The sequence below is a fragment of the Scyliorhinus canicula genome, chromosome 2 (assembly GCF_902713615.1).
Source record: "Scyliorhinus canicula chromosome 2, sScyCan1.1, whole genome shotgun sequence".
Lineage (NCBI taxonomy): Eukaryota > Metazoa > Chordata > Chondrichthyes > Carcharhiniformes > Scyliorhinidae > Scyliorhinus > Scyliorhinus canicula.
In genome coordinates, this window is record NC_052147.1 from 281,563,628 (window position 1) to 281,587,048 (window position 23,421).

General features: G+C 47.8%; 1 protein-coding gene across 4 annotated transcripts in view; it reads right to left on the reverse strand.

Annotated features, from left to right (window-relative positions):
* Positions 1 to 6,999: 6,999 nt before the first annotated feature.
* Positions 7,000 to 23,421, reverse strand: part of slc4a3 (solute carrier family 4 member 3) — a 176,938-nt gene continuing 160,516 nt past the window's right edge. For 3 of the 4 annotated variants that reach the window (XM_038790157.1, XM_038790158.1, XM_038790159.1), the window contains 2 exons: positions 15,044 to 15,217; positions 13,678 to 14,569 (listed from right to left, as the gene is read on the reverse strand). In XM_038790157.1, the coding sequence (XP_038646085.1) occupies positions 14,492 to 14,569; positions 15,044 to 15,217 (252 nt within the window). In that variant the 3' untranslated portion in view covers positions 13,678 to 14,491. Of the gene's footprint in view, positions 8,661 to 13,677; positions 14,570 to 15,043; positions 15,218 to 23,421 lie in introns of those variants that run through there. The other variant, XR_005459828.1, reaches the window with a different exon arrangement.

The following is a 23,421-nucleotide window of genomic DNA, read 5'->3' on the forward strand; positions in this document are numbered from 1 at the left end:
CGAGTTGGAGTTGTAAATAGTGAGGAGGTTAGCCTTCAATTACAGACGGATATAGATGGGCTGATCAGTGGCAAATGGAATTCAATCGGGATAAGTGTGAGGTGATGCACTTGGGCAGGGCAAACAAGGCAAGGGAATACATAATAAACGACAGGACACTGGGAAGCACTGAGGGTCAGAGGGACCTTGATGTGCATGTACACCTGTCTCATAAGGTAGCAGAGCAGGTGGATACTGTGGTTAGGAAGTATAGTAGACTTACCTTTATTGGCAGAAACATAGAGTTTAAGAGCAGGGAGGTTATGCGGGAATTGTATAAAACATTGCTTAGGCCACAGCTAGAGTATTGAGTGCAGTTTGGAATCCTCATTATAGGAGGGATGTGATAGCACTGGAGAGGGTGCAGAGGGGATTGACCAGGATGTTCCCTGGGCTGGAGAGTTTTAGTTATGAAGAGAGATTGGATAGACTGGGATTGTTTTCCTTGGAACAGAGGAGGCTGAGGGGGGACAGGATTGAGATGTATGAAATGATGAGGGGCATAGACAGGAAGAAACTTTTCCCCTTGGTGGAGGGATCAATGACCAGGGGGCGTAGATTTAAGGTAAAAGGCAAGAGGTTTAGAGGGCATGTGGGTTTAGAGAGGATGTGAGAGGGCAGCACGGTAGCACAATGTTTAGCACTGTTGCTTCACAGCGCCTGGGTCCCGGGTTTGATTCCCGTTTGGATCGCAGTCTGTGCGGGGTCCGCATGTTCTTTCCGTCTCTTTGTGGGTTTACTCCCGGGGCTCCGGTTTTCTCCCACAAGTCCTGAAAGACTTGCTTGTGAGGTGAATTGGACATTCTGAATTTTGTCTATGTGTACCCGAACAGGCGCCGGAGTGTGGCAACTCGGGGTTTTTCACAGTAACTTCATTGCCGTGTTAATGTGAGCCTACTTGTGACACTAATAAAGAGTAAAAAAAGGAAAAATCTTTTCACCCAGAGGGTGGTGGGAGTCTGGAGCTCGCTGCCTGAAAGGGTGGTGGAGGCAGAGACCCTCATAACATTGAAGAAGTATTTAGATGCCCACTTGCGATGCCAAGGCACAGAAGGCAATGGGCCAAGTGCTGGGTAATGGGATTAGAATGTTTTGGTGGTTGTGTTTGACTGGTGCAGACACAATGGGCCGATGGGCCTTTTCTGTACTGTATGATTCTATGACTCTATGCTCAAACTTTAGACGTATTGTATGAGAGGCACCACTATCATCACCAGAATGATACTGGGGCTCAAGGGGTTAAATGACCAGGGGAGGTTGCGCAAAGCTGGGTGGCACTTCACTGACAACAGAAGATTAATGGAGTTATCTAATCAAGGTGTTTAAATAATGGGTGTCAGTCGGGCAGGTAGATAGAGAAATACAGCACAGAACAGGCCCTTCGGCCCACGATGTTGCGCCGAACTTTTGTCCTAGGTTAATCATAGAATTTTGGACAATTTTTCATGGCCAGTCCACCCAACCTGCACATCTTTGGACTGTGGGAGGAAACCGGAGTACCCGGAGGAAACCCACGCAGTCACGGGGAGGATGTGCAGACTCCACACAGACAGTGACCCAAGTCGAAATCGAACTTGGGACCCTGGAGCTGTGAAGCAATTGTGCTATCCACAATGCTACCGTGCTGCCCTTAAGAAGTTAACCTACACTCCATTATTCTACCCTAATCCAAGTACCTATCCAATAGCCGCTTGAAGGTCCCTAACTTTTCTGACTCAACGACTACCACAGGCAGTGCATTCCATGCCCCCACTACTCTCTGGGTAAAGAACCTACCTCTGACATCCCCTCTATATCTTCCACCATTTATCTTAAATTTATGTCCCCTTGTAATGGTGTGTTCCACCCGGGGAAAAAGTCTCTGACTGTCTACTCTATCTATTCCCCTGATCATCTTATAAACCTCTATCAAGTCGCCCCTCATCCTTCTCCGTTCTAATGAGAAAAGGCCTAGCACTCTCAACCTTTCCTCGTATGACCTACTCTCCATTCCGGGCAACATCCTGGTAAATCTCCTTTGCACCTTTTCCAAAGCTTCCACATCCTTCCTAAAATGAGGTGACCAGAACTGCACACAGTACTCCAAATGTGGCCTGACCAAGGTTTTGTACAGCTGCATCATCACCTCACGGCTCTTAAATTCAATCCCTCTGCTAATGAACGCTAGCACACCATAGGCCTTCTTCACAGCTCTATCCACTTGAGTGGCAACTTTCAAAGAACTATGAACATAGACCCCAAGATCTCTCTGCTCCTCCACATTGCCAAGAACCCTACCATTAACCCTGTATTCCGCATTCAAATTTGTCCTTCCAAAATGGACAACCTCACACTTGTCAGGGTTAAACTCCGTCTGCCACTTCTCAGCCCAGCTCTGCATTCTATCTATGTCTCTTTGAAGCCGACAACAGCCCTCCTCACTATCCACAACTCCACCAATCTTCGTATCATCTGCAAATTTACTGACCCACCCTTCAACTCCCTCATCCAAGTCGTTAATGAAAATCACAAACAGCAGAGGACCCAGAACTGATCCCTGCGGTACGCCACTGATAACTGGGCTCCAGGCTGAATATTTGCCATCCACCACCACTCTCTGTTTTCTATCGGTTAGCCAGTTTGTTATCCAACTGGCCAAATTTCCCACTATCCCATGCCTCCTTACTTTCTGCATAAGCCTACCATGGGGAACCTTATCAAATGCCTTACTAAAATCCATGTACACTACATCCACTGCTTTACCTTCATCCACATGCTTGGTCACCTCCTCAAAGAATTCAATAAGACTTGTAAGGCAAGACCTACCCCTCACAAATCCGTGCTGACTATCCCTAATCAAGCAATGCCTTTCCAGATGCTCAGAAATCCTATCCCTCAGTACCCTTTCCATTACTTTGCCTACCACCGAAGTAAGACTAACTGGTCTGTAATTCCCAGGGTTATCCCTATTCCCTTTTTTGAACAGGGGCACGACATTCGCCACTCTCCAATCCTCTGGTACCACCCCTGTTGACAGCAAGGACGAAAAGATCATTGCCAACGGCTCTGCAATTTCATTTCTTGCTTCCCATAGAATCCTTGGATATATCCCGTCAGGCCCGGGGGACTTGTCTATCCTCAAGTTTTTCAAAACGCGCAACACATCTTCCTTCCTGACAAGTATCTCCTCAAGCTTATCAGTCTGCTTCACGCTGTCCTCTCCAACAATATGGCCCCTCTCGTTTGTAAATACTGAAGAAAAATACTTGTTCAAGACCTCTCCTATCTCTTCAGACTCAATACACAATCTCCCACTACTGTCCTTAATCGGACCTACCCTCGCTCTAGTCATTCTCATATTTCTCACATATGTGTAAAAGGCCTTGGGGTTTTCCTTGATCCTACCCGCCAAAGATTTTTCATGCCCTCTCTTAGCTCTCCTAATCCCTTTCTTCAGTTCCCTCCTGGCTATCTTGTATCCCTCCAGCGCCCTGTCTGAACCTTGTTTCTTCAGCCTTACATAAGTCTCCTTCTTCCTCTTAACAAGACATTCAACCTCTCTTGTCAACCATGGTTCCCTCACTCGACCATCTCTTCCCTGCCTGACAGGGACATACATATCAAAGACACGCAGTACCTGTTCCTTGAACAAGTTCCACATTTCACTTGTGTCCTTCCCTGACAGCCTATGTTCCCAACTTCTGCACTTCAATTCTTGTCTGACAGCATTGTATTTACCCTTCCCCCAATTATAAACCTTGCCCTGTTGCTCGCACCTATCCCTCTCCATTACTAAAGTGAAAGTCACAGAATTGTGGTCACTACCTCCAAAATGCTCCCCCACTAACAAATCTATCACCTGCCCTGGTTCATTACCAAGTACTAAATCCAATATGGCCTCCCCTCTGGTCGGACAATCTACATACTGTGTTAGAAAAGCTTCCTGGACACACTGCACAAACACTACCCCATCCAAACTATTTGATCTAAAGAGTTTCCACTCAATGTTTGGGAAGTTGAAGTCGCCCATGACTACTACCCTGCGACTTCTGCACCTTTCCAAAATCTGTTTCCCAATCTGTTCCTCCACATCTCTGCTGCTATTGGGGGGCCTATAGAAAACTCCCAACAAGGTGACTGCTCCTTTCCTATTTCTAACTTCAACCCATATTACTTCAGTAGGCAGATCCCCCTCGAACTGCCTTTCTGCAGCTGTTATACTATCTCTAATTAACAATGCCACCCCCCCACCTCTTTTACCATCCTCCCTAATCTTGTTGAAACATCTATAACCAGGGACCTCCAACAACCATTTCTGCCCCTCTTCTATCCAAGTTTCCGTGATGGCCACCACATCGTAGTCCCAAGTACAGATCCATGCCTTAAGTTCACCCACCTTATTCCTGATGCTTCTTGCATTAAAGTATACACACTTCAACCCATCTCCTTGCCTGCAAGTACTCTCCTTTGTCATTGTTACCTTCCCCACTGCATCACTACGTGCTTTGGCGTCCTGACTATCGTCTACCTTAGTTGCTGGACTACAGATCCGGTTCCCATTCCCCTGCCAAATTAGTTTAAACCCTCCCGAAGAGTACTAGAAAACCTCCCTCCCAGGATATTGGTGCCCCTCTGGTTCAGAGGGGCAGGTACAGAGAAGTTATTTCTTTGAGTTGAGGGGAATGGGTGGGGTTGTCCAGGGCAAGGGAGGTGCAACAAGGGAGGGGAGATGAGGGTGTAGTGGTAAAGGCACTAAACAGGTGATCCAAAGGCCCAAAGTTGATGGAGTGAATGGCGAATATAAAGCTAGGCCTGAATTTTACTTTTGGGGCCACTTTGTCGGTACGACTGGATGTGAAATCTATTCCTGCCCAAGATAGCGTTGTTAACGCGATATTACGCTGTGCAACGCGCTCTGTGAAAAGCTGAACAATGCCGGGGAAGGCAGGCAGAGGGTGCCGCTGAGAGCAGGGAGGGTGGCAGTTCCATAGTGCCCCCGCAGAGCTGTCTGAGGGAGCTGCTGACCCATGGAAAATAAATATCGAGGGAAAAGCGATCCCACGAGTGTCTGGGCAGCATAATCGTACACCAACCTCAGTCCCCAGGCAGAGCTGTTCATTTCATTTGAACCCTGACCTTTCACCCTGCCCTGGATGGAAAGGCCGCCTGGATGATTGGTCAGAGGACCAAAGTAAAATCCCAGTGAATCGCTATTTAGTTTATTTACATAGAACATAGAACAGTACAGCACAGAACAGGCCCTTCGGCCCTCAATGTTGTGCCGAGCCATGATCACCCTACTCAAACCCACGTATCCACCCTATACCCGTAACCCAACACCCCCCCCTTAACCTTACATTTATTAGGACACTACGGGCAATTTAGCATGGCCAATCCACCTCACCCGCACATCTTTGGACTGTGGGAGGAAACCGGAGCACCCGGAGGAAACCCACGCACACAGGGGGAGGACGTGCAGACTCCACACAGACAGTGACCCAGCCGGGAATCGAACCTGGGACCCTGGAGCTGTGAAGCATTTATGCTAACCACCATGCTACCCTGCTGCCCCCAATTATTTAAATTGGCTTCTTGACTGTCGGCGCATTTCCGACTTGTGTGTGTGACTGAAATATCGCACAATATGGGGACCCACACCTGACATCTGTCACCATTTTATGCCCTTCTTAGCCAGGCACTTGCCCAAATTTTATATGTAAAACCCTGGCCCTAGACTCAGTAATGGTGACCATCGATTGTAAAAACCCACCTGCGTCACTAATGTCCCTTAGGGAAGGTGAAATCTGCTGTCCTTACCCGGTCTGGCCTACATGGGACTCCAGACCCACAGCAATGTGGTTGACTCTGAACTGCCCCTCTGAAATGGTCAAGTGACACACTCAGTACAAGGATAGCGAATTCTGCCCAGCCAACGCTTTTCACAGCGTAATATCGCGTTAACAACGCTATCTCGGGCAGGAATGGGTTTCACATCCAGTCGTACCGACAAAGCGGCCCCTAAAGTAAAATTCATGCTGAGCTTTATATTCCAGGTTAACTCCACCAGCTTTTGGCCTTTGAATCACCTGTTTAGTGACTTTACCACTACACCCTCATCTACCCTCCCTTGTGACACCCACGTCCCTGCAAAGGATCAAAGAACGGGGTTCAGGCGATGGTTTCAAAGGAGGATGGACGAGGATTCTGGGGGGAAACTGAAGCTTTCATGACAGTGTCGCAGAATCATTATGGCACAGAAGGAGGCCAACTGACTCATCAAGCCTATGCTGGCTCTCTGAAGGACAACCCACTCAGCCCCATTCCTCCGCTCAATCCCGGTACGTTTATTTCCCTCGAACGTCCATCCGATGTCCATTGTCGCCGCTTCCACCACCCCCATCGACAGCGAGTTGCAATATTCAGCAGGTAGATACGAGCGCACCCTACAGGTTGTGAATGATAGTTTTTTGTTGGGTAAGGGTATCGAAGGACAAGGTGTTAAGCAGGGAGAAGGGGGGCTGAGGTGAAGGTCAGGCAACTGTATCCCTGGAGCCTTCATCACATGACTCCCCCCCCCAGACATTGATTGGCCAACACATCCGCCCTCGTGACGTACGGCCTTCCTCCACCAATTGGAAAGCAAAATGACTGATCACCCAATTGGATGATGATGGGCTATCAACCGAATGACCCTTTTAGCCCAGTTTCAATATATTTAAAGAGAAATGTTCAAAAGAAAATGACAAAAAGGCCCCAATCGTTTTTTAATTATTCTCCACGCTGCGGTGTCCCGGAGATTGATCTTCAATTCCTGGAGAGTCCAGGCCAATTCTAGAGGGTGGGCGTATCCTGGTCAGGCACGATCTAATCGAATGGCAGAGCTGGCTTGAGAGAGGGTGCCTCCACCTCTTCCCGTGTGTGACGTTGTCCACATTGAACGCCTCGAGCCACTGATTAAAGTGAGATGACAGAGAGCCAGCAATGGTAACACACTAATTTTTATTAAACAGTCGACTGTGGAAAAAAGGAGCACTTCTCGTGGTCAGAGTATAAAGCAGACAGCATGTTCTGAGGGGCAGCTCCAAACATACAGAGGGAAAGAAAACCTGTAAATGACTGGCACAGGAAGTGACCCTTCAGACATTTCTCACACTACAAATGCCAGGGAACTTCTCATCAATAATTTAATTTTTTTTTTTTGCTTTTCCTTTTAAATTACTACATCAATTCTCAATAGAATAATTTATAAATGTAAGCTCATATACACAAACACCCAACACCCATCAAATGAGCAGCGGTGGGAGCAGGGGTCATAAAAAAATCTCTTACTGTACACGGCGGAAAGTGCTAGGGATAGAAACATTTAAATCGGACCATTTTTACACAGACCCGGCCATGAGAACAAGGCTACCGGTTTCAACGGGTTACAAAACTTAAACCACCAAAATGGTTTAAAATATCCTGGGGTTCCCAGGTGGGAAGATCGGGTTGTGACTTGTTCAGATTCCTCTCCACCCCACCCCCGTGTGTCTTAGCGGCGGCTGGCGCCACGCTCTCGCTCTGCTCCAGGTCTCTGTGCCATCGGGCGATGCCCTGCACAGGCCGCGCAGTCAAGAGAAACGAGAGGGAACGTGTTACTCCCCGCGTGAATCAGCGAGGGCACCCAGCGAGCGTACCACTATTTCAAAACATAGTCATTTTTTAAAAAAGCCCCACAGTAGATGGAATTGCGAACATGAGAATAGTCCTCCCAGCAAAGTTTTCATCTGGTCGTAGGGGGGTTGGATTGATTCCATCCTGGTATATGTGCCGTGGTTGTGTTTTGTTAACTCGGATTTATATTCACCTCCCCCCCCCCCCCCCTCCCCCTCTCTCCAACCCAACACACCCACCCAGGTATTCTTAATATTAACACCTGGGCAGCAAAACATGTCAAGTGGACACAAATAATTTGCCCAGTTCTGCGTCCCTGACTGGTGCCACAGTGGGACACTGCTCCACTCCATTTGAGACAGGCTGGTTGTAGAGACTCTCCTGGTCAAACGAGGCCGGGTTGGGGTACAGAACCAGCACCTCTGTCAGTCCAGGGAAAGGTTCGGGACACGTGATAGAATTTGGTCCGCGGTGAGTCTGTACTTTCACCAACGTAGTGGCATGGATTTTACAGCAGAGAAACAGACCATTCAGCCCAACCACTCTGTGCTGGTGCATGTGCTCCACACATCACCTAGGTGACCTGGGCTGGTTTAGCTCAGTTGACTGGACAACCGGTTTGTGATGCAGAGCGAGGCCAACAACGGGGGTTCAATTCCCGTACCAGCTGAGGTCATTCATGATGGCCCTGCCTTCTCAGCCTTGGTCCTCGCTGGAAGTGGGGTGACCGCCAGTCAGCACTCCCCCTCACAGAGGAAAGCAGCGTATGGCCATCTGGGACTGCGGCAACTTCACTTTACTACATGACCTCAATGAGTTTAATTCACCTTCACACTGGGAGCAGCAGAGTCCTGATTGACTATTAAACACCCTGCCCCGTGCAAAGGTTCACTGATAATTGCTTCCTTCTGCCCACCATCTTCATCTGTATGCATGTCCTCCACCTGCCTGTAGAAAGGTATTGGTACCAAACAGTATCGATATAGGACCTGCATGGAGTGTGTGCAAGCAGAAACCTGTGAACTATGAGCACAGGATGTCTGACCCAGGATTTCCCCTGAACTGCTTGACCCTTTATATTTATATCTGATCTAAAATATTAACTAATTAAAATAAACCTTAACTCGTGTCAGTGATGGCTTAGTGTCCAGCAATTTCACCTCAGTCACGCCCCACTTGGGCACCTAATTCTAGGCTGACACACTTGTGCAGTACTGAGAGAGTGTTGCACTGTTGGAAGGGTTGTCTTGATGACCAAGGTGAACATAAATGTTGCCGTGAAGCAGGACAGGAGAGTTAACCCCATTGTCCTGGGCTAATATTGATACCAAAACCACTAAATAAACCCAGATGATTTGCTGCTTAACCACATTGTTATTTGAGAGCTCTCTGTGCATAAACTGGCTGTTTGCACTGGGGCATCCTGGGATTGTGAAAGGTGCGATTGAAATGAACGTCATTCTTTCTCAAGAGCAAATTCCTCATCAATTTTCAATGCATGTCTCAGTTTATGTAAACCGGCTGGCGGACGATCATTGGTTGGGTGCGAGAACGGATGGCCGTGAGCTTCTCTCAGGTACTAACAGCCCTCTCTTTACAAAGGGGAATTCAATTTGGTTATAAGCACTCACCACTGCATCACTTCCCTGCCATGCACTTGGGTGAATGAGGCATCAGATTGGCTCTCCGACATTTGGAATTACCCGGATCACCAGGTCAGAACAACAGTGTCCAAACAATACTCCGATTAAAATCACTTTTCTTTGGTGATCACACCATTCACTCCCATTGTACAGAATCCCAATGGACCCAAACCCCTTCCCATTCACTCCCATTGTACAGAATCCCAATGGACCCAAACCCCTTCCCATTCACTCCCATTGTACATAATCCCAATGGACCCAAGCCCCTTCCCATTCATTCCCATTGTACAGAATCCCAATGGACCCAAACCCCTTCCCATTCATTCCCATTGTACAGAATCCCAATGGACCCAAACCCCTTTCCATTCACTCCCATTGTACAGAATCCCAATGGACCCAAACCCTTTCCCATTCACTCCATGTACAGATTCCCAATGAACCCAAATCCCTTCTCATTCACTCCATGTACAGATTCCCAATGGACCCAAACCCCTTCCCATTCACTCCATGTACAGAATCCCAATGGACCCAAAACCCTTCCCATTCACTCCATGTAGAGAATCCCAATGGACCCAACCCTTTCCCATTGTATGGATTCACATTGGACTGAATCTCCCTTTGGCACAACAAAGTTCTGTGGTTTACCAGGGTTCCACAGATGGGGGCTGCAATGAGATTCCTCACTGAGAAATTAATCATACCTTATTCTGTGTGACATTGAAAACACATTGATAAATTTTCTGCCTTTGCCGATCCATGAGAGCAATGTGAATGGATTCAAAAGCTGACCAGTCATCTGCATAAGAACATAAGAACTAGGAGCAGGAGTAGGCCATCTGGCCCCTCGAGCCTGCTCCGCCATTCAATGAGATCATGGCTGATCTTTTGTGGACTCAGCTCCACTTTCCGGCCCGAACACCATTTTCCTTAATCCCTTTATTCTTCAAAAAACTATCTATCTTTATCTTAAAAACATTTAATGAAGGAGCCTCAACTGCTTCACTGGGCAAGGAATTCCATAGATTCACAACCCTTTGGGTGAAGAAGTTCCTCCTAAACTCAGTCCTAACACCAGGTTAGGTCATTAGCCGCAGACCACAAGGGACTCGAAGCATTTCTCTCTATTACAGAGAGAGAGAGAGAGAGAGGGCAGTTAGTTACAGAGCTCGAGGGTTGTCACTTGACATCAACGCAGGTCCCACCATTACCTCAGCTGGAAGAGGAATTGAGCCAATGCTGTTGGTGTTGGTATGAACCACATGTTATCCGTATGAACTAACTGGCTCCAGTCATTGGTGGTTACCGAACGTGAGACACGAGAGCTTCATGAACACTCACTGCAGCTTCCTGCATAGTTCCAAGCACAGTCACTAATAATGGATCATTAATTAGTCATGGATGAATGAAACAAATTGAAAAAGGAGTTATATTGAGGTCCTGGCTGCCTCTTGGGTAAGTGTCCAAGATCCCACGGACACTGTTCTGGGCCGTTACATATCCCTCAACCAACACCACTAAATTGGATGCTCCGGTCGTTATCACATAGTTGCCTGTGGGATCTTGCTGTGCACAAATTGTCTGTTGTGCTTCCTACATTAGAAACGGCTTACACTTAGAATGTACATCATTGGGCGTAATGCACTTTGGGATGTCCTGGAATTGTGACAGGTGTCACAGAAATGCGGGTCTCTCTTGCCCAAGAGATCCACAGCAAGTAAAAGACGAGAGTTGGCCACATTTATTGAGTTACCAAGCAGTTCCAGTTTTAATCCTTTGCGGGTTTTGAATGGGCTAAAATCAGACCCGCTGTGTTTTGTTCCGGGCACCCCAGCTTGGGAAGAATATACTGGCCTTAGATAGGGCCCAGTGCTGATTCACCATGGTGGTAACTAGGCTGTAAGAACTGAGCTAGGGTCAGAGATTGACACAATCTGGGTATTTCATTCATTGCCGTCTGTTGGACCTTGCCATGGGCAGAATGGCTATTGCTTTCCTCACATCACAACGGTAATTATTATAGTCACTTGGTTGCACAGACCTTGAGTATTGCTGAAAAGGGACATGTTGCCGAATCTTCTAATCAATTTGGTTTTACCCAGGATCCTAGTTTAGTTCATTATCTGCTTGAGTTCTATCTCCTCAAGAGCTGTGGCAGACTGGAAAGATGTTAAACGAGAATTGTGAGCAGTTTTGTGCCTCATATCTAAGGAAGGATGTGCTGGCCTTGGAAAGGGTCCAGAGGGAGGTTCACAAGAATGATCCCTGGAATGAAGAGCTTGTTGTATGAGGAACGTTTGAGGACTCTGGTTCTGTACTCGTTGGAGTTTAGAAGGATGAGGGGGATCTTATTGAAACTTACAAGATACTGCGAGGCCTGGATAGAGTGGACGTGGAGAGGATGTTTCCACTTGTAGGAAAAACTAGAAGCAGAGGACACCATCTCAGACTAAAGGGACAATCCTTTAAAACGGAGATGGGGAGGAATTTCTTCAGCCAGAGGGTGGTGAATCTGTGGAACTCTTTGCCGCAGAAGGCTGTGGAGGCCAAATCACTGAGTGTCTTTAAGACAGAGATGGATAGGTTCGTGATTAATAAGGGGATCAGGGGTTATGGGGAGAAGGCAGGGGAATGGGGGCGAGAAAATATCAGCCATGATTGAATGGCGGAGCAGAATCGATGGGCCGAGTGGCCTAACTCAGCTCCTGTGTCTTATGGTCTTATAGAGAACAAGTAAAATGAGAATAAAACTTCAATCAATATAATCAGCACAGGAGGAGAGCATTTGGCCCATCCTGCATGTGCTGGCACATTGAAAGAGTTAGCCAGATAGTTCCCCTCCCTCTCTTTCCATTTCTCCTTTTCAAATATATATCCAAATTTTTTAGGAAGTTCCGACTGAAAATGCTTCCATTGCCCTCCAGATCATAACAACACGCTGTGTAAAAAATAAATTCTCATCTCCCCATCTCACCTGAGGGTTGAATATAAAGGTCACAAGGAAATATTGGCGAAACCCGGACTGAAGGTAACTGAGAGATATACATCATATATATGATCTTAGAGAGGTATTTAATATAGTAAATAGAAATAGACTAGGGAAGTGCTTTGGAAATAGATAGTGCTCTTGGGGCAATGATTGGAACTGTGTTAGCAAACCTTTCCTTCAATATGGCACCCTGACTACGGAGGGGAGAGGTGGGGGTCTAGAACTAGGGGATACAATCTCAAAATAAGGGGCAGGCAATTTAGGACTGAGGTGACGAGGAATATTGCGCACAATTCTGGTCGCCACACCACCAGAAGGATGTGGAGGCTTTGGAGAGGATGCAGAGGAGGTTTACCAGGATGTTGCCTGGTCTGGAGGGTGGTAGCTATGTGGAGAGACTGAATAGACTTGGACTGTTTTCATTAGAAAGATGGAGGTTGAGGGGTGACCTGATAGAGGTCTACAAGATTATGAGAGGCATGGATAGAGTGGATGGGCAGGCACTCTTTCCCTGGGTGGAGGGGTCAGTCACCAGGGGGCATAGGTTTAAGGTCCGTGGGGCAAAGGTTAGAGGAGATGTGCGAGGCAGGTTTTTTCCGCAGAGGGTGGTGAGTGCCTGGAATGCGTTGCCAGGGGAGGTTGTGGAAACAGATACATTAACGGCATTCAAAAGGCATCTTGACAAACACATGGATAGGATGGGTACAGAGGGATACGGCACAAGGAAGTGCTGAGGGCTTTGGCCAGGGTTGGTATCATGACCGGTACAGGCTTGGAGGGCCGAAGGGCCTGTTCCTGTGCTGTATTGTTCTTTGTTCTTGAGTTTCGTCACTCAGAGGGTTGTGAACCTTGGGAATTCTCCACCTCTGTGGAAAATCAGTCGTCAAGTATGTCCAAGGCTGACAGCGAGAGATTTCAAGATATCACAAAAATCCATGGATGTGGTGTTAGCACAGCCATGATCTTACTGAACGGTGGAGCAGGCTCGAGGGACTGCATTGGATGGTACGTGAGCCTTTAGTGCAGGGGGGGGGGGGGGGGGGGGGGGGGGCGCGGTTGTTGGACTTTGAGCGTCGGGAAATATTGCTGTGATCAGCCAGGGCTTTGGTGAGAGCACACGTGGAGGACTGTAGGGAGCATAGACTTACTTCCTAACCACAGCTAGCCTACCCGATGTTTCCTCCTGATCAATTTTAAACCCTTCGAGTGTCTGATTATGTCAAAGATGTAAATATGAATGGAAGTTTTGTTTTCGGAGATACAAGTCAGAGATGCAGAATCTTTCCCATCGAGTGAGGTTGCACATCAGCAATCCCCCACCCCCCAGCCCTCTGACATTCTCAAACACCAGACCTGAGAACCAATGATGTGAATGGATACGACTGATCTATTATTTTTATAAGACACTCAGTTATATTTTAAATCAAGTAAAGTTTCTGTTTGGGGAGATTTTTGTTTTGTTTTGTTAATCAAGAGGTTGTAATTAATATAAAATAAACTAACAGTTGTATCGGGACAGTCCGACTGCCCTGTCCGCCTCGGCTTTTGTTTTGGGATCTTCTTCACATTCCCTCACGCAAGGACTTGAGATCTCCTGTTGACCCTCTCCAGGTGGTCAGCGGTCAGCATTGGTGGACACACTCTCTCTCTCTCTTTCTCTCTCTCCGTCTCACCCGCTCCATTGTTACTCATTGTAGAGGGTAGTGCACACCCAGCTGTGGAATGGTCACTCTCTCCAGCACAGGCAGTGGAGCACAGGCAGGTGGGGGCAGGGAGAGGGGAAAGAAGTAGGGAATGGGGCCAGGATTAGGGAAGAGGAGGTGAGCAGGGAGGAGAAAGATGAGAAAGGGAATAAGAGGAAGGGAAGGATTGAGGGTGGGGGCAGCGGATAGGAGGGGAGGGAGGGGGTAGGAGGAGGGGATACATGTGGAAGGGTTGGGGGTTGGGGAAGGACATGAGGCGTAAGTACAGGAAAGAATGGAGGGAGGGAGGCTTTGCAACAAGGAGGGGAGGGAGGGAGGGGGAAGAAGGGTGGAGGGGAGGAACATGCGGAGGAGATGGGGAGGGGAAGAGGTGGAGGAGAGGGCAGATGCAGGAGGAAGGGAGGAAAGCAAGAGGGAGAAGGGACAAAAGGGAAGGTGGTGATAGAGGAGGAGGAGGAGGGGAAGGGGAAGCCACGCTTTGCTCTGTGTCACAGGGGCATATGTAACTCCCTGTAACGGTCATCTCCATCTTCATCGAGATTTGGGTGTGATTCTTCGGAATCCAGCTTGGGGGGGGGGGAGAGTGGAAAGAAAGAAAGACTGACTGTTTAAATGACTTACAAACACTCACATATCCACAATTTGCTTTTCTGCTTCCTGTAAGTTAGCTGATGTCGGTGGTATCACTGTAGGTAACAGACACACTTATCCCTGAATCAGGAGGTTGTTGATTCAACTCCCAGCCCAGAGCTCAGGTACTCCCACCCATGTCCCTCGCGAGCCTGTTTCATACCTCACCATGTCCCTCGCTCACCAAGGTAATATTTCCACAGGCTAATGTTGAATTTTCCCTCCTTTTGAGTACACACACTGGTTCTGCTGCTGTTCTGGAGAAGGGTGAAGAGCCTGTCCATGGCCTACATTATCCAATCCCTTTACAATGCCAAACTCAGCACTTGTATCACTGCTCGCACTTTCCCTCTCCTCGTGAGAAAGAAGCCCAATTGACCACAAAATACCTGCCGACGGAAAATACTCACTGCCATCAGTTCCGCCTCTTTGAATATTTTCGGCAGTATGAAGCGCCGTGTGGGCACCGTCAGGATCAGGACAAACGGGAAGGCCAGGGAGATGATGGTGGATTTGATCACCCAAAGAGTGACAATGCAGGCCAGCTGGATGACCGTGAACAGGTGCATCTTCGAAGTCCTCACCTGCAGGCAAGCAGAAGGAAACAAATTGGCTCATCTTACATTGAAACCTCCTTTACAGGGTAGAAGCTAAATTTAGACAAAAGTGAATATTCTGTGATGTCCCGACCAGGGATGGGGAGGGGGGGGGGGGGGGGGGGGGGGGGGCTGCCCTTCCATTGGGCTGCAACCTACTTCAGATATCTGGGGGTGCAGGTGGCATGGGATTGGGGGCATGGGGGTTGGGCTCCGTAGGTATAACATTACTAGCTTTGGTGGGGAGGGTGAAAGCAGATTTGGCAAGGTGGGATGGTCTTCCCTTCTCGTTGGTGGGCCGGGTGCAGGCAATCAAGAAGAATGTATTGCCGCGGTTTTTGTTCATTTTCCAGTACCAGACGATCTTTTTGCCAAATGCGTTTTTTCAGGAAGTGGAGAGGATGATTACCTTGTTTATGACGGGGGGGAGGGGGGGGGGGGGGGGGAGGAGGTGGCTAGGATTATTGATAACAATAATAATAATCTTTATTGTGTCATGTGCGAGTAACTTTAAGAAATGTGTGTTTATAAATGGGTGTGTATATAAATATCTGTCGTGAGAGCACCTTTAAGAAATGGGTGTTTATTACTTCAGTGATGTCAGAGAGTGGGTGGAGCTGGGCTGTCTGTCAGTTTTTTACTTTTGTTTTAGGCTGTTTGCGGCAGGGTGTTTTTTAGTTTTGTTTTCAGAGCTGGATAGCTGCAGTCACAGCCAGAAGGTGTATGAATCTCGCTTTGTAATCTAAAGACTGTAAATCGATCCTGGTGATTTAAAACTAATAACAGTAATGACTTTAACCTGATGTGCTTCTGGTAAAAGGTGTTTTAAATCTTATGGATGTTAAAAGGAAAGTTTAAAGGATTACTTAGTGTTGTATTCTTCAGGGGTTATATTTGAATTAATGGTTGCTAAGATGTTCACTGTATGTTTTAAAAAGGTTAACTTGAGTTCATAAAATAAACATTGTTTTACTTTAAAAAATACCTTTCCAATTCTGCTGTACCATACCTGTAGAGTGGGCCATGTGCTCCCTATACCACAATCTAGTAAAAGTTGTGGGTCAGGTGAACTCCATGATACACTTTGGGGTTCTCTAAACCCTGGCCCATACCAATTGTCACAGGTAGGCTGACATTAACACTGCAATGATGTTGCTGTGAAAATCCCCTAGTCGCCACATTCCGGCGCACGTCTTTCGGGACTGTGGGAGGAATCTGGAGCACCCGGAGGAAACCCACGCAGACACGGGGAGAACGTGCAGACTTCGCACAGACAGTGACCCAAGCCGGGAATCGAACCCGGGACCCTGGCGCTGTGAAGCAAACAGTGGATTAGGAAGGTGCTATTGCAGAGAGGACTGCAGTCAGGAGGGTTGGGTCTCCTGAGCTTACTGTATTATTACTGGGCTTTGAATGCTGAAACGGACCTGAGTTTTTGGGGTGGGGGGGGGGGGGGGGGGGGATACGCCGTGGGTTAGAATTTAAGACAGTCTGTGGCGGGGGTCGGGTTGAGGGCGTTGGCAACAGCGCCGCTCCCGATGGCCCCGGGAAAATATTTGGGGAGTCCGGTGGTGGTGGTGACGTTGAAGATCTGCAGGCAGTTGCGCCAGCACGTTAAGTTGTGGACGGGGTCAAAGGAAATGCCGATTCGGGGAACCATATGTTTGAGCCAGGGAAGTGGGATGGGAATTTTCGGAGGTGGGAATTAGGATATTAAAGGATCTGTTTCTGGGGGGGTGGGGGGGGGGGGGGGGGGGGGGGGGGGGCGGTGTGCGAGGCCGGGGCAGCTGGGGGAGAAATATGGTTTGGGGCAGGGGGAGATATATAGATTTGCACAGGCCCGAGATTTCACCACAAAGGACATACGGAGCTTCCCGGTGGCGCCGGCCCCCACACTGTTGGAAGAGGTACTGATGACAGGGGGAATGAAGAAGGGTGTCGGCGATATATGGGTGATTCTAGGGAGGACAAATTATCGCTGGAGGGGATTAAGGCGAAGTGGGAGGAAGAGTTGGGGAAGGGCATGGGGAGGAGGGGCTGTGGTGTGAGGTGCAAAGCAGTATGAAAATGATTTCTTGAGGTATAGTTTTGTCAATTGCGCCAATGCAAATAAGGATGCAAAGCCCATGTATATTATATGCAGGGAACAGCTGGCGAATGAGATGAGAAGTTTCAGATTTTGAAAGAGAAGTAGTGGGTGAAAAATTCCATTTGAGGTTGAGACCCCAGAGTCAGTTATTCCAGCTGGCTCCAATTGAAAGGACTACGCTGCTGTATCTTTCCTGTGACAGCACATTCAAACATGCCAAAAGCCCGTGAAGCTGTCAGCATTCTAGAGTAGCACCTCCCAGGAGTATCCAGTGCTGAGTAAAACAAACATTTTGTTGCTATTGCCCATCATGACTATCTACATGTACGAGGTTGGGTCTTCCGCCCTCACGAAGATGAAGACGGCACAAAGGAACATGGCTGAAATCTGCACCAAATATGAGCATTGCCCTCTCCTCCTGTGAGCCTGAATGGAATGAGATCGTGAGGACCAAGCAGGCTCCTCTTTCGGATTAAAGGTAAGCAAACCTGGCATGGGTCATGAAGATCGGCCGGCGTGGGTTGCGAAGGTCGGCAAAAATGGGTCCTGGGGGAAAAAAGCATCATAAACACTGTGCTCGGAGAAGCCTCACAGAAGGCAGCAGAAATTGGTGATTGTGTGCTATGGGTGGTTGGGGCAAAGGTACCCCTTTGGAGCAGTAATGTTCTGCTTGACACAGCCAAGGAGCTAAGTTGGGCCTGAGATTGGAGCAGAGCAGACTTTGGGATCCAGGGGAACGGAGTTTCGGGAGATAATAATAATCTTTATTAGTGTCACAAGTAGGCTTACATTAACACTGCAATGGAGTTACTGTGGCACTTGTGGGAGGAAACCGGAGCACCCAGAGGAAACCCACGCAGACACGGGGAGAACGTGCAGACTCCGCATAGACAGTGACCCAAGTTGGGAATCAAACCCGGGACCCTGGCGCTGTGAAGCAACAGTGCTGTTTTTAAAAATGTATTGTATTACAAACATGTAACAAAACAGGTTACAACCCACATAAACACCCCGGGAAACATCAACTTTACAGTCTGTACAAATTTTTCCCCCCTTTTCCAACCCCCCCCCCCCCGTCACGACGAAAAGCTCCTCAAACACGGTCACAAACATCCCCCACCTTTTCTCAAATCCCTCTGCAGTGCCCCTTATCTCATACTTTATCTTCTCCAACCGCAGGAAGTTATACAGGTCACCCAACCAAGCCACTACCCCCATTGGCGATGCCGACCGCCGCTCCAGCAAAATTCGTCGCCGTGCGATCAGGGAGGCGAACGCCACGACATCGGCCTTCCTCCTCTCCCTGAGCTCCGGCTTCTCTGAAACCCCAAATATCGCCACCAAAGGGTCCGGGTCCACCTCTTCCTCCACTATCCTGGCTAAGACCGCGAACACTCCTGCCCAGAATCTTCCCAATTTTTCGCAATCCCAAAACATGTGCGCGTGATTCGCTGGTCCCCACCCACGCCTCTTTGAAGCAAGTGCTAACCACTGTGCTACCGTGCCGCCCCGATGAGAATGAAACCCTGTGAGGGTTATAGTTGAGGCAGTCCCAGTCCGAAGATACCTTTGTTGCAAATTCCACAAGGCGTTACTGGTCCATAAACGGAGCAGACCAAAAACTTAGGGGTCTGGTCCAGGATGATAACATAACTTGGGGGTTCTCGAGGGATTTTGAATCCACGGACAAATACGCGTGCTTGAACTTGCTGAGGTGGGGCAGTGGTTAGCACTGCTGCCTCACGGCACCGAGGTCCCAGGTTCGATCCCAGCTCTGGGTCACTGTCCGTGTGGAGTTTGCACATTCTCCCCGTGTTTGTGTGGGTTTCGCCTCCACAACCCAAAGATGTGCAGGGTAGGTGGATTGGCCACGTTAAATTGCCCCTTAATTGGAAACAATTAATTGGGTACTCTAAATTTATCAAAAAAAAGAACTTGCTGAGGTTAAGTTGGTAAGATTTCCACGGTGAATTTTACCATGCTGATTGAAAAGCAGAATGGATTTGTCGATTGCTACGACTTTTCAAGAGACGGATGATTTATCCTGGAATGATTTGCAACAATCAACCAAGGTTTGGATAATCAGATTAGCAGAAAAGTTGAAGTTAGGCTTAAAAGCAGGAGTTAAGAAAGCAGAAATAATTGAGACAATAGCACAGCATTTGGAATTAGAAGAAGAAACCCCTGGCAAGGGTATGACACAACTCGAGTTAGCTAGATAAAAGCATATTACTGCGGATGCTGGAATCTGAAAGTAGAACAGAAAATACTGGACAATCACAGCAGGTATGACAGCCTCTGTGGAGAGAGAAGGGGGCTGACATCTAGAGACTGGATCCAGACACTTTGTCATCCAGACTCGAAACGTTAGTGCTTGTTTTCTCACGAAAGACGCGCTTGTTGGATGAATTGGAAATTGAACAGGCGCCGGAGTGTGGCGACTAGGGGATTTTCACCGTAACTTCATTGCAGTGTTATTGTAAGCTTACTTGTGACAATAATAAAGATTATTCTGATTATTATGAAATGTTGTTTGACAGGTTTCTATCAATTAGGTTCGAACAAACCTTTGAGAAAGTGAGAGAGCAAATGATATTGGAAGAATTTCAAAACAGAATCTAAATAGCTATTGAAAATGAAATAGAACATAGAACGATACAGCGCAGTACAGGCCCTTCGGCCCTCGATGTTGCACCGACATGGAAAAAACTAAAGGCCATCTAACCTACACTATGCCCTTATCATCCATATGCTTATCCAATAAACTTTTAAATGCCCTCAATGTTGGCGAGTTCACTGCTGTTGCAGGTAGGGCATTCCACGGCCTCACCACTCTTTGCGTAAAAAACCCACCTCTGACCTCTGTCCTATATCTATTACCCCTCAATTTAAGGCTATGTCCCCTCGTGCTAGCCACCTCCATCCGCGGGAGAAGGCTCTCGCTGTCCACCCTATCTAACCCTCTGATCATTTTGTATGCCTCTATTAAGTCACCTCTTAACCTTCTTCTCTCTAACGAAAACAACCTCAAGTCCATCAGCCTTTCCTCATAAGATTTTCCCTCCATACCAGGCAACATCCTGGTAAATCTCCTCTGCACCCGTTCCAAAGCTTCCACGTCCTTCCTATAATGAGGCGACCAGAACTGTACGCAATACTCCAAATGCGGCCGTACTAGAGTTTTGTACAGCTGTAACATGACCTCATGGCTCCGGAACTCAATCCCTCTACCAATAAAGGCCATCACACCATAGGCCTTCTTCACAACCCTATCAACCTGGGTGGCAACTTTCAGGGATCTATGTACATGGACACCGAGATCCCTCTGCTCATCCACACTACCAAGAATTTTACCATTAGCCAAATATTCCTCATTCCTGTTATTCTTTCCAAAGTGAATCACCTCACACTTCTCCACATTAAACTCCATTTGCCACCTCTCAGCCCAGCTCTGCACCTTATCTATGTCCCTCTGTAACCTGCAACATCCTTCCGCACTGTCTACAACTCCACCGACTTTAGTGTCGTCTGCAAATTTACTCACCCATCCTTCTGCGCCCTCCTCTAGGTCATTTATAAAAATGACAAACAGCAACGGCCCCAGAACAGATCCTTGTGGTACGCCACTCGTAACTGAACTCCATTCTGAACATCTCCCATCAACCACCACTCTCTGTCTTCTTTCAACTAGCCAATTTCTGATCCACATCTCTAAATCACCCTCAATCCCTAGCCTCTGTATTTTCTGCAATAGCCGACCGTGGGGAACCTTATCAAACGCTTTACTGAAATCCATATACACCACATCAACTGCTCTACCCTCGTCCACCTGTTCAGTCACCTTCTCAAAGAACTCGATAAGGTATGTGAGGCATGACCTACCCTTCACAAAACCATGCTGACTATCCCTAATCATATTATCCCTATCTAGATGATTAAAAATCGTATCTTTTATAATCCTCTCCAAGACTTTACCCACCATGAAATGAAAATCGCTTATTGTCACAAGTAGGCTTCAATGAAGTTACTGTGAAAAGCCCCTAGTCGCCACATTCCGGCGCCTGTCCGGGGAGGCTGGAACCGTGCTGCTGGCCTGCTTGGTCTGCTTTAAAAGCCAGCGATTTAGCCCAGTGAGCTAAACCAGCCCCTTCACCTGGAAGATTGTAAGGTTCCTAAGGCAGTTAGAAGTGGCAGTTCTGGAAGATGGGTTTGATATATCACATGGGCAGCTAGGGGGCAGTAGATCTCATTTTGCAAACCCAATTTGGAGGCATAGAAAATATGTTTGAGGTAGAAATCAGAAGCTGTTTCAGTTAATGAAAATAATAGCATAGAAGATAAAAGTGATGTAAAGAAACTGATGTGCTTCTATTGCCACAAGACAGGGTATCTCAAAGCCAATTGTTGGAAGTTGAACAGTAAATCAATGGCAGGAGGAAGGACCCTTCAGGAATCTTCAGAAAAGATGACCATAAAAGAAAATAGAGGTGGGAGGGTGAGCTGTGAGGAGGATGCAGAGATCCTTCAGTGCGATTTGGACAAGTTGAGTGAGTGGGCAAATGAATGGCAGATGGGAGTACAATTTGGATAAATGTGAGATTATCCTCTTGGTGGTAGTAAAAGCAGGATGGCAGATTATTATCTGAATGGCTATAAATTAGGAGAGGGGAATGTGCAATGAGACCTGGGTGTCCTCGTACACCAGTCACTGAAGGTAAGCATGCAGGTGCAGCAGGCGGTAAAGAAGGCAAATGATATGTTGCTCTCCATAGCGAGAGAATTTGAGTATAGGAGAAGGGATGTCTTGCTGCAGTTATACAGGGCCTTGGTGAGGTCACCTCGGGAATATTGTGTGCAGTTTTGGTCTCCTCATCTGAGGAACAATATTCTTGCTCTAGAGGGAGTGCAGCGAAGGTTTACCAGACAGATTCCTGGGATGGCGGGACTGACGTACGAGGAGAGATCGAGTCGGATAGGATTGTATTCGCTGGAGTTCAGAAGAATGAGGCGGGGACCTCATCGAAACCTATAAAATTCTAACAGAGCTAGACAGGGTAGATGCAGGAAGGATGTTCCCGATGGCTGGAGTGTCCAGAACCGGGGGGGGGGGGGGGGGGGGGGGGGGGGTCACAGTCTGAAGATACGGGCTGGACCATTCAGGACAGAGATGAGGAGAAATTTCTTCACCCAGTGAGTGGTCAGCCTGTGGAAGTCGTAACCACAGGAAGTAGTTGAGGCCAAAACATTGTATGGTTTCAAGAAGCAGTTAGATATAGGACTTGGGGTGAAGGGGATCAAAGGATGTGTGGGGGGGGGGGGGGGGGGGGGGGGGGGCGGGATCTGGCTGTACAGTGGGATGATCAGCCATGATCATAATGAATGGCGGAGTGGGGCTCGAAGGGCCAAATGGCCTCCTCCTGCTCCGATTTGCTATGCCTCTATATTAAAACAGTGGCACTGGTGCAAGTGACAGGAACTTCCACAGGGAAAGCTGCCCCAGGAAGTGAGACTTGGGAGAAACATATTGCTTCTACTGTTTTTACGGTGGGGATAGAACTGAAGAAGGTTTGAGTGCTTATATTGGAAGGGGAAGTCCATCCATATTTGTCCAAGAAAGATGCCAAAAAAATTGTAATCCTTAGAGATATGTTCAACTCCGAACTTATTGTTAGCAAGGATTTAGAGCTTTCTTCAAAAACAAAGACCAAAGAACAGTACAGCTCAGGAACAGGCCCTTCGGCCCTCCAAGCCTGCGCCGATCACGTGCCCTATCTAGACCAACCGCCTGCATCCTTCCATACCCCGTCTGTTCATGTGCCTATACAGATACGTCTTAAAGGTCGCTAACGTATCTGCCTCAATCACCTCACTTGGTAGCACATTCCAGGCCACCACCACCCTCTGTGTAAAAAAACTTCCCCCGCACATCTCCACTGAACCTTTCCTCCCCTCACCTTGAACTTGTGCCCCCTTGTAATTGTCATTTTTGCCCTGGGAAAAAGCCTCCAAATGTTATAAGTTCACTGAATAAGTTTACTGAATGGGAATGTATTAATACAGGGTATTGTTGGAAAGTGTAAGCCTTGCCCACTGCATTGTCAAT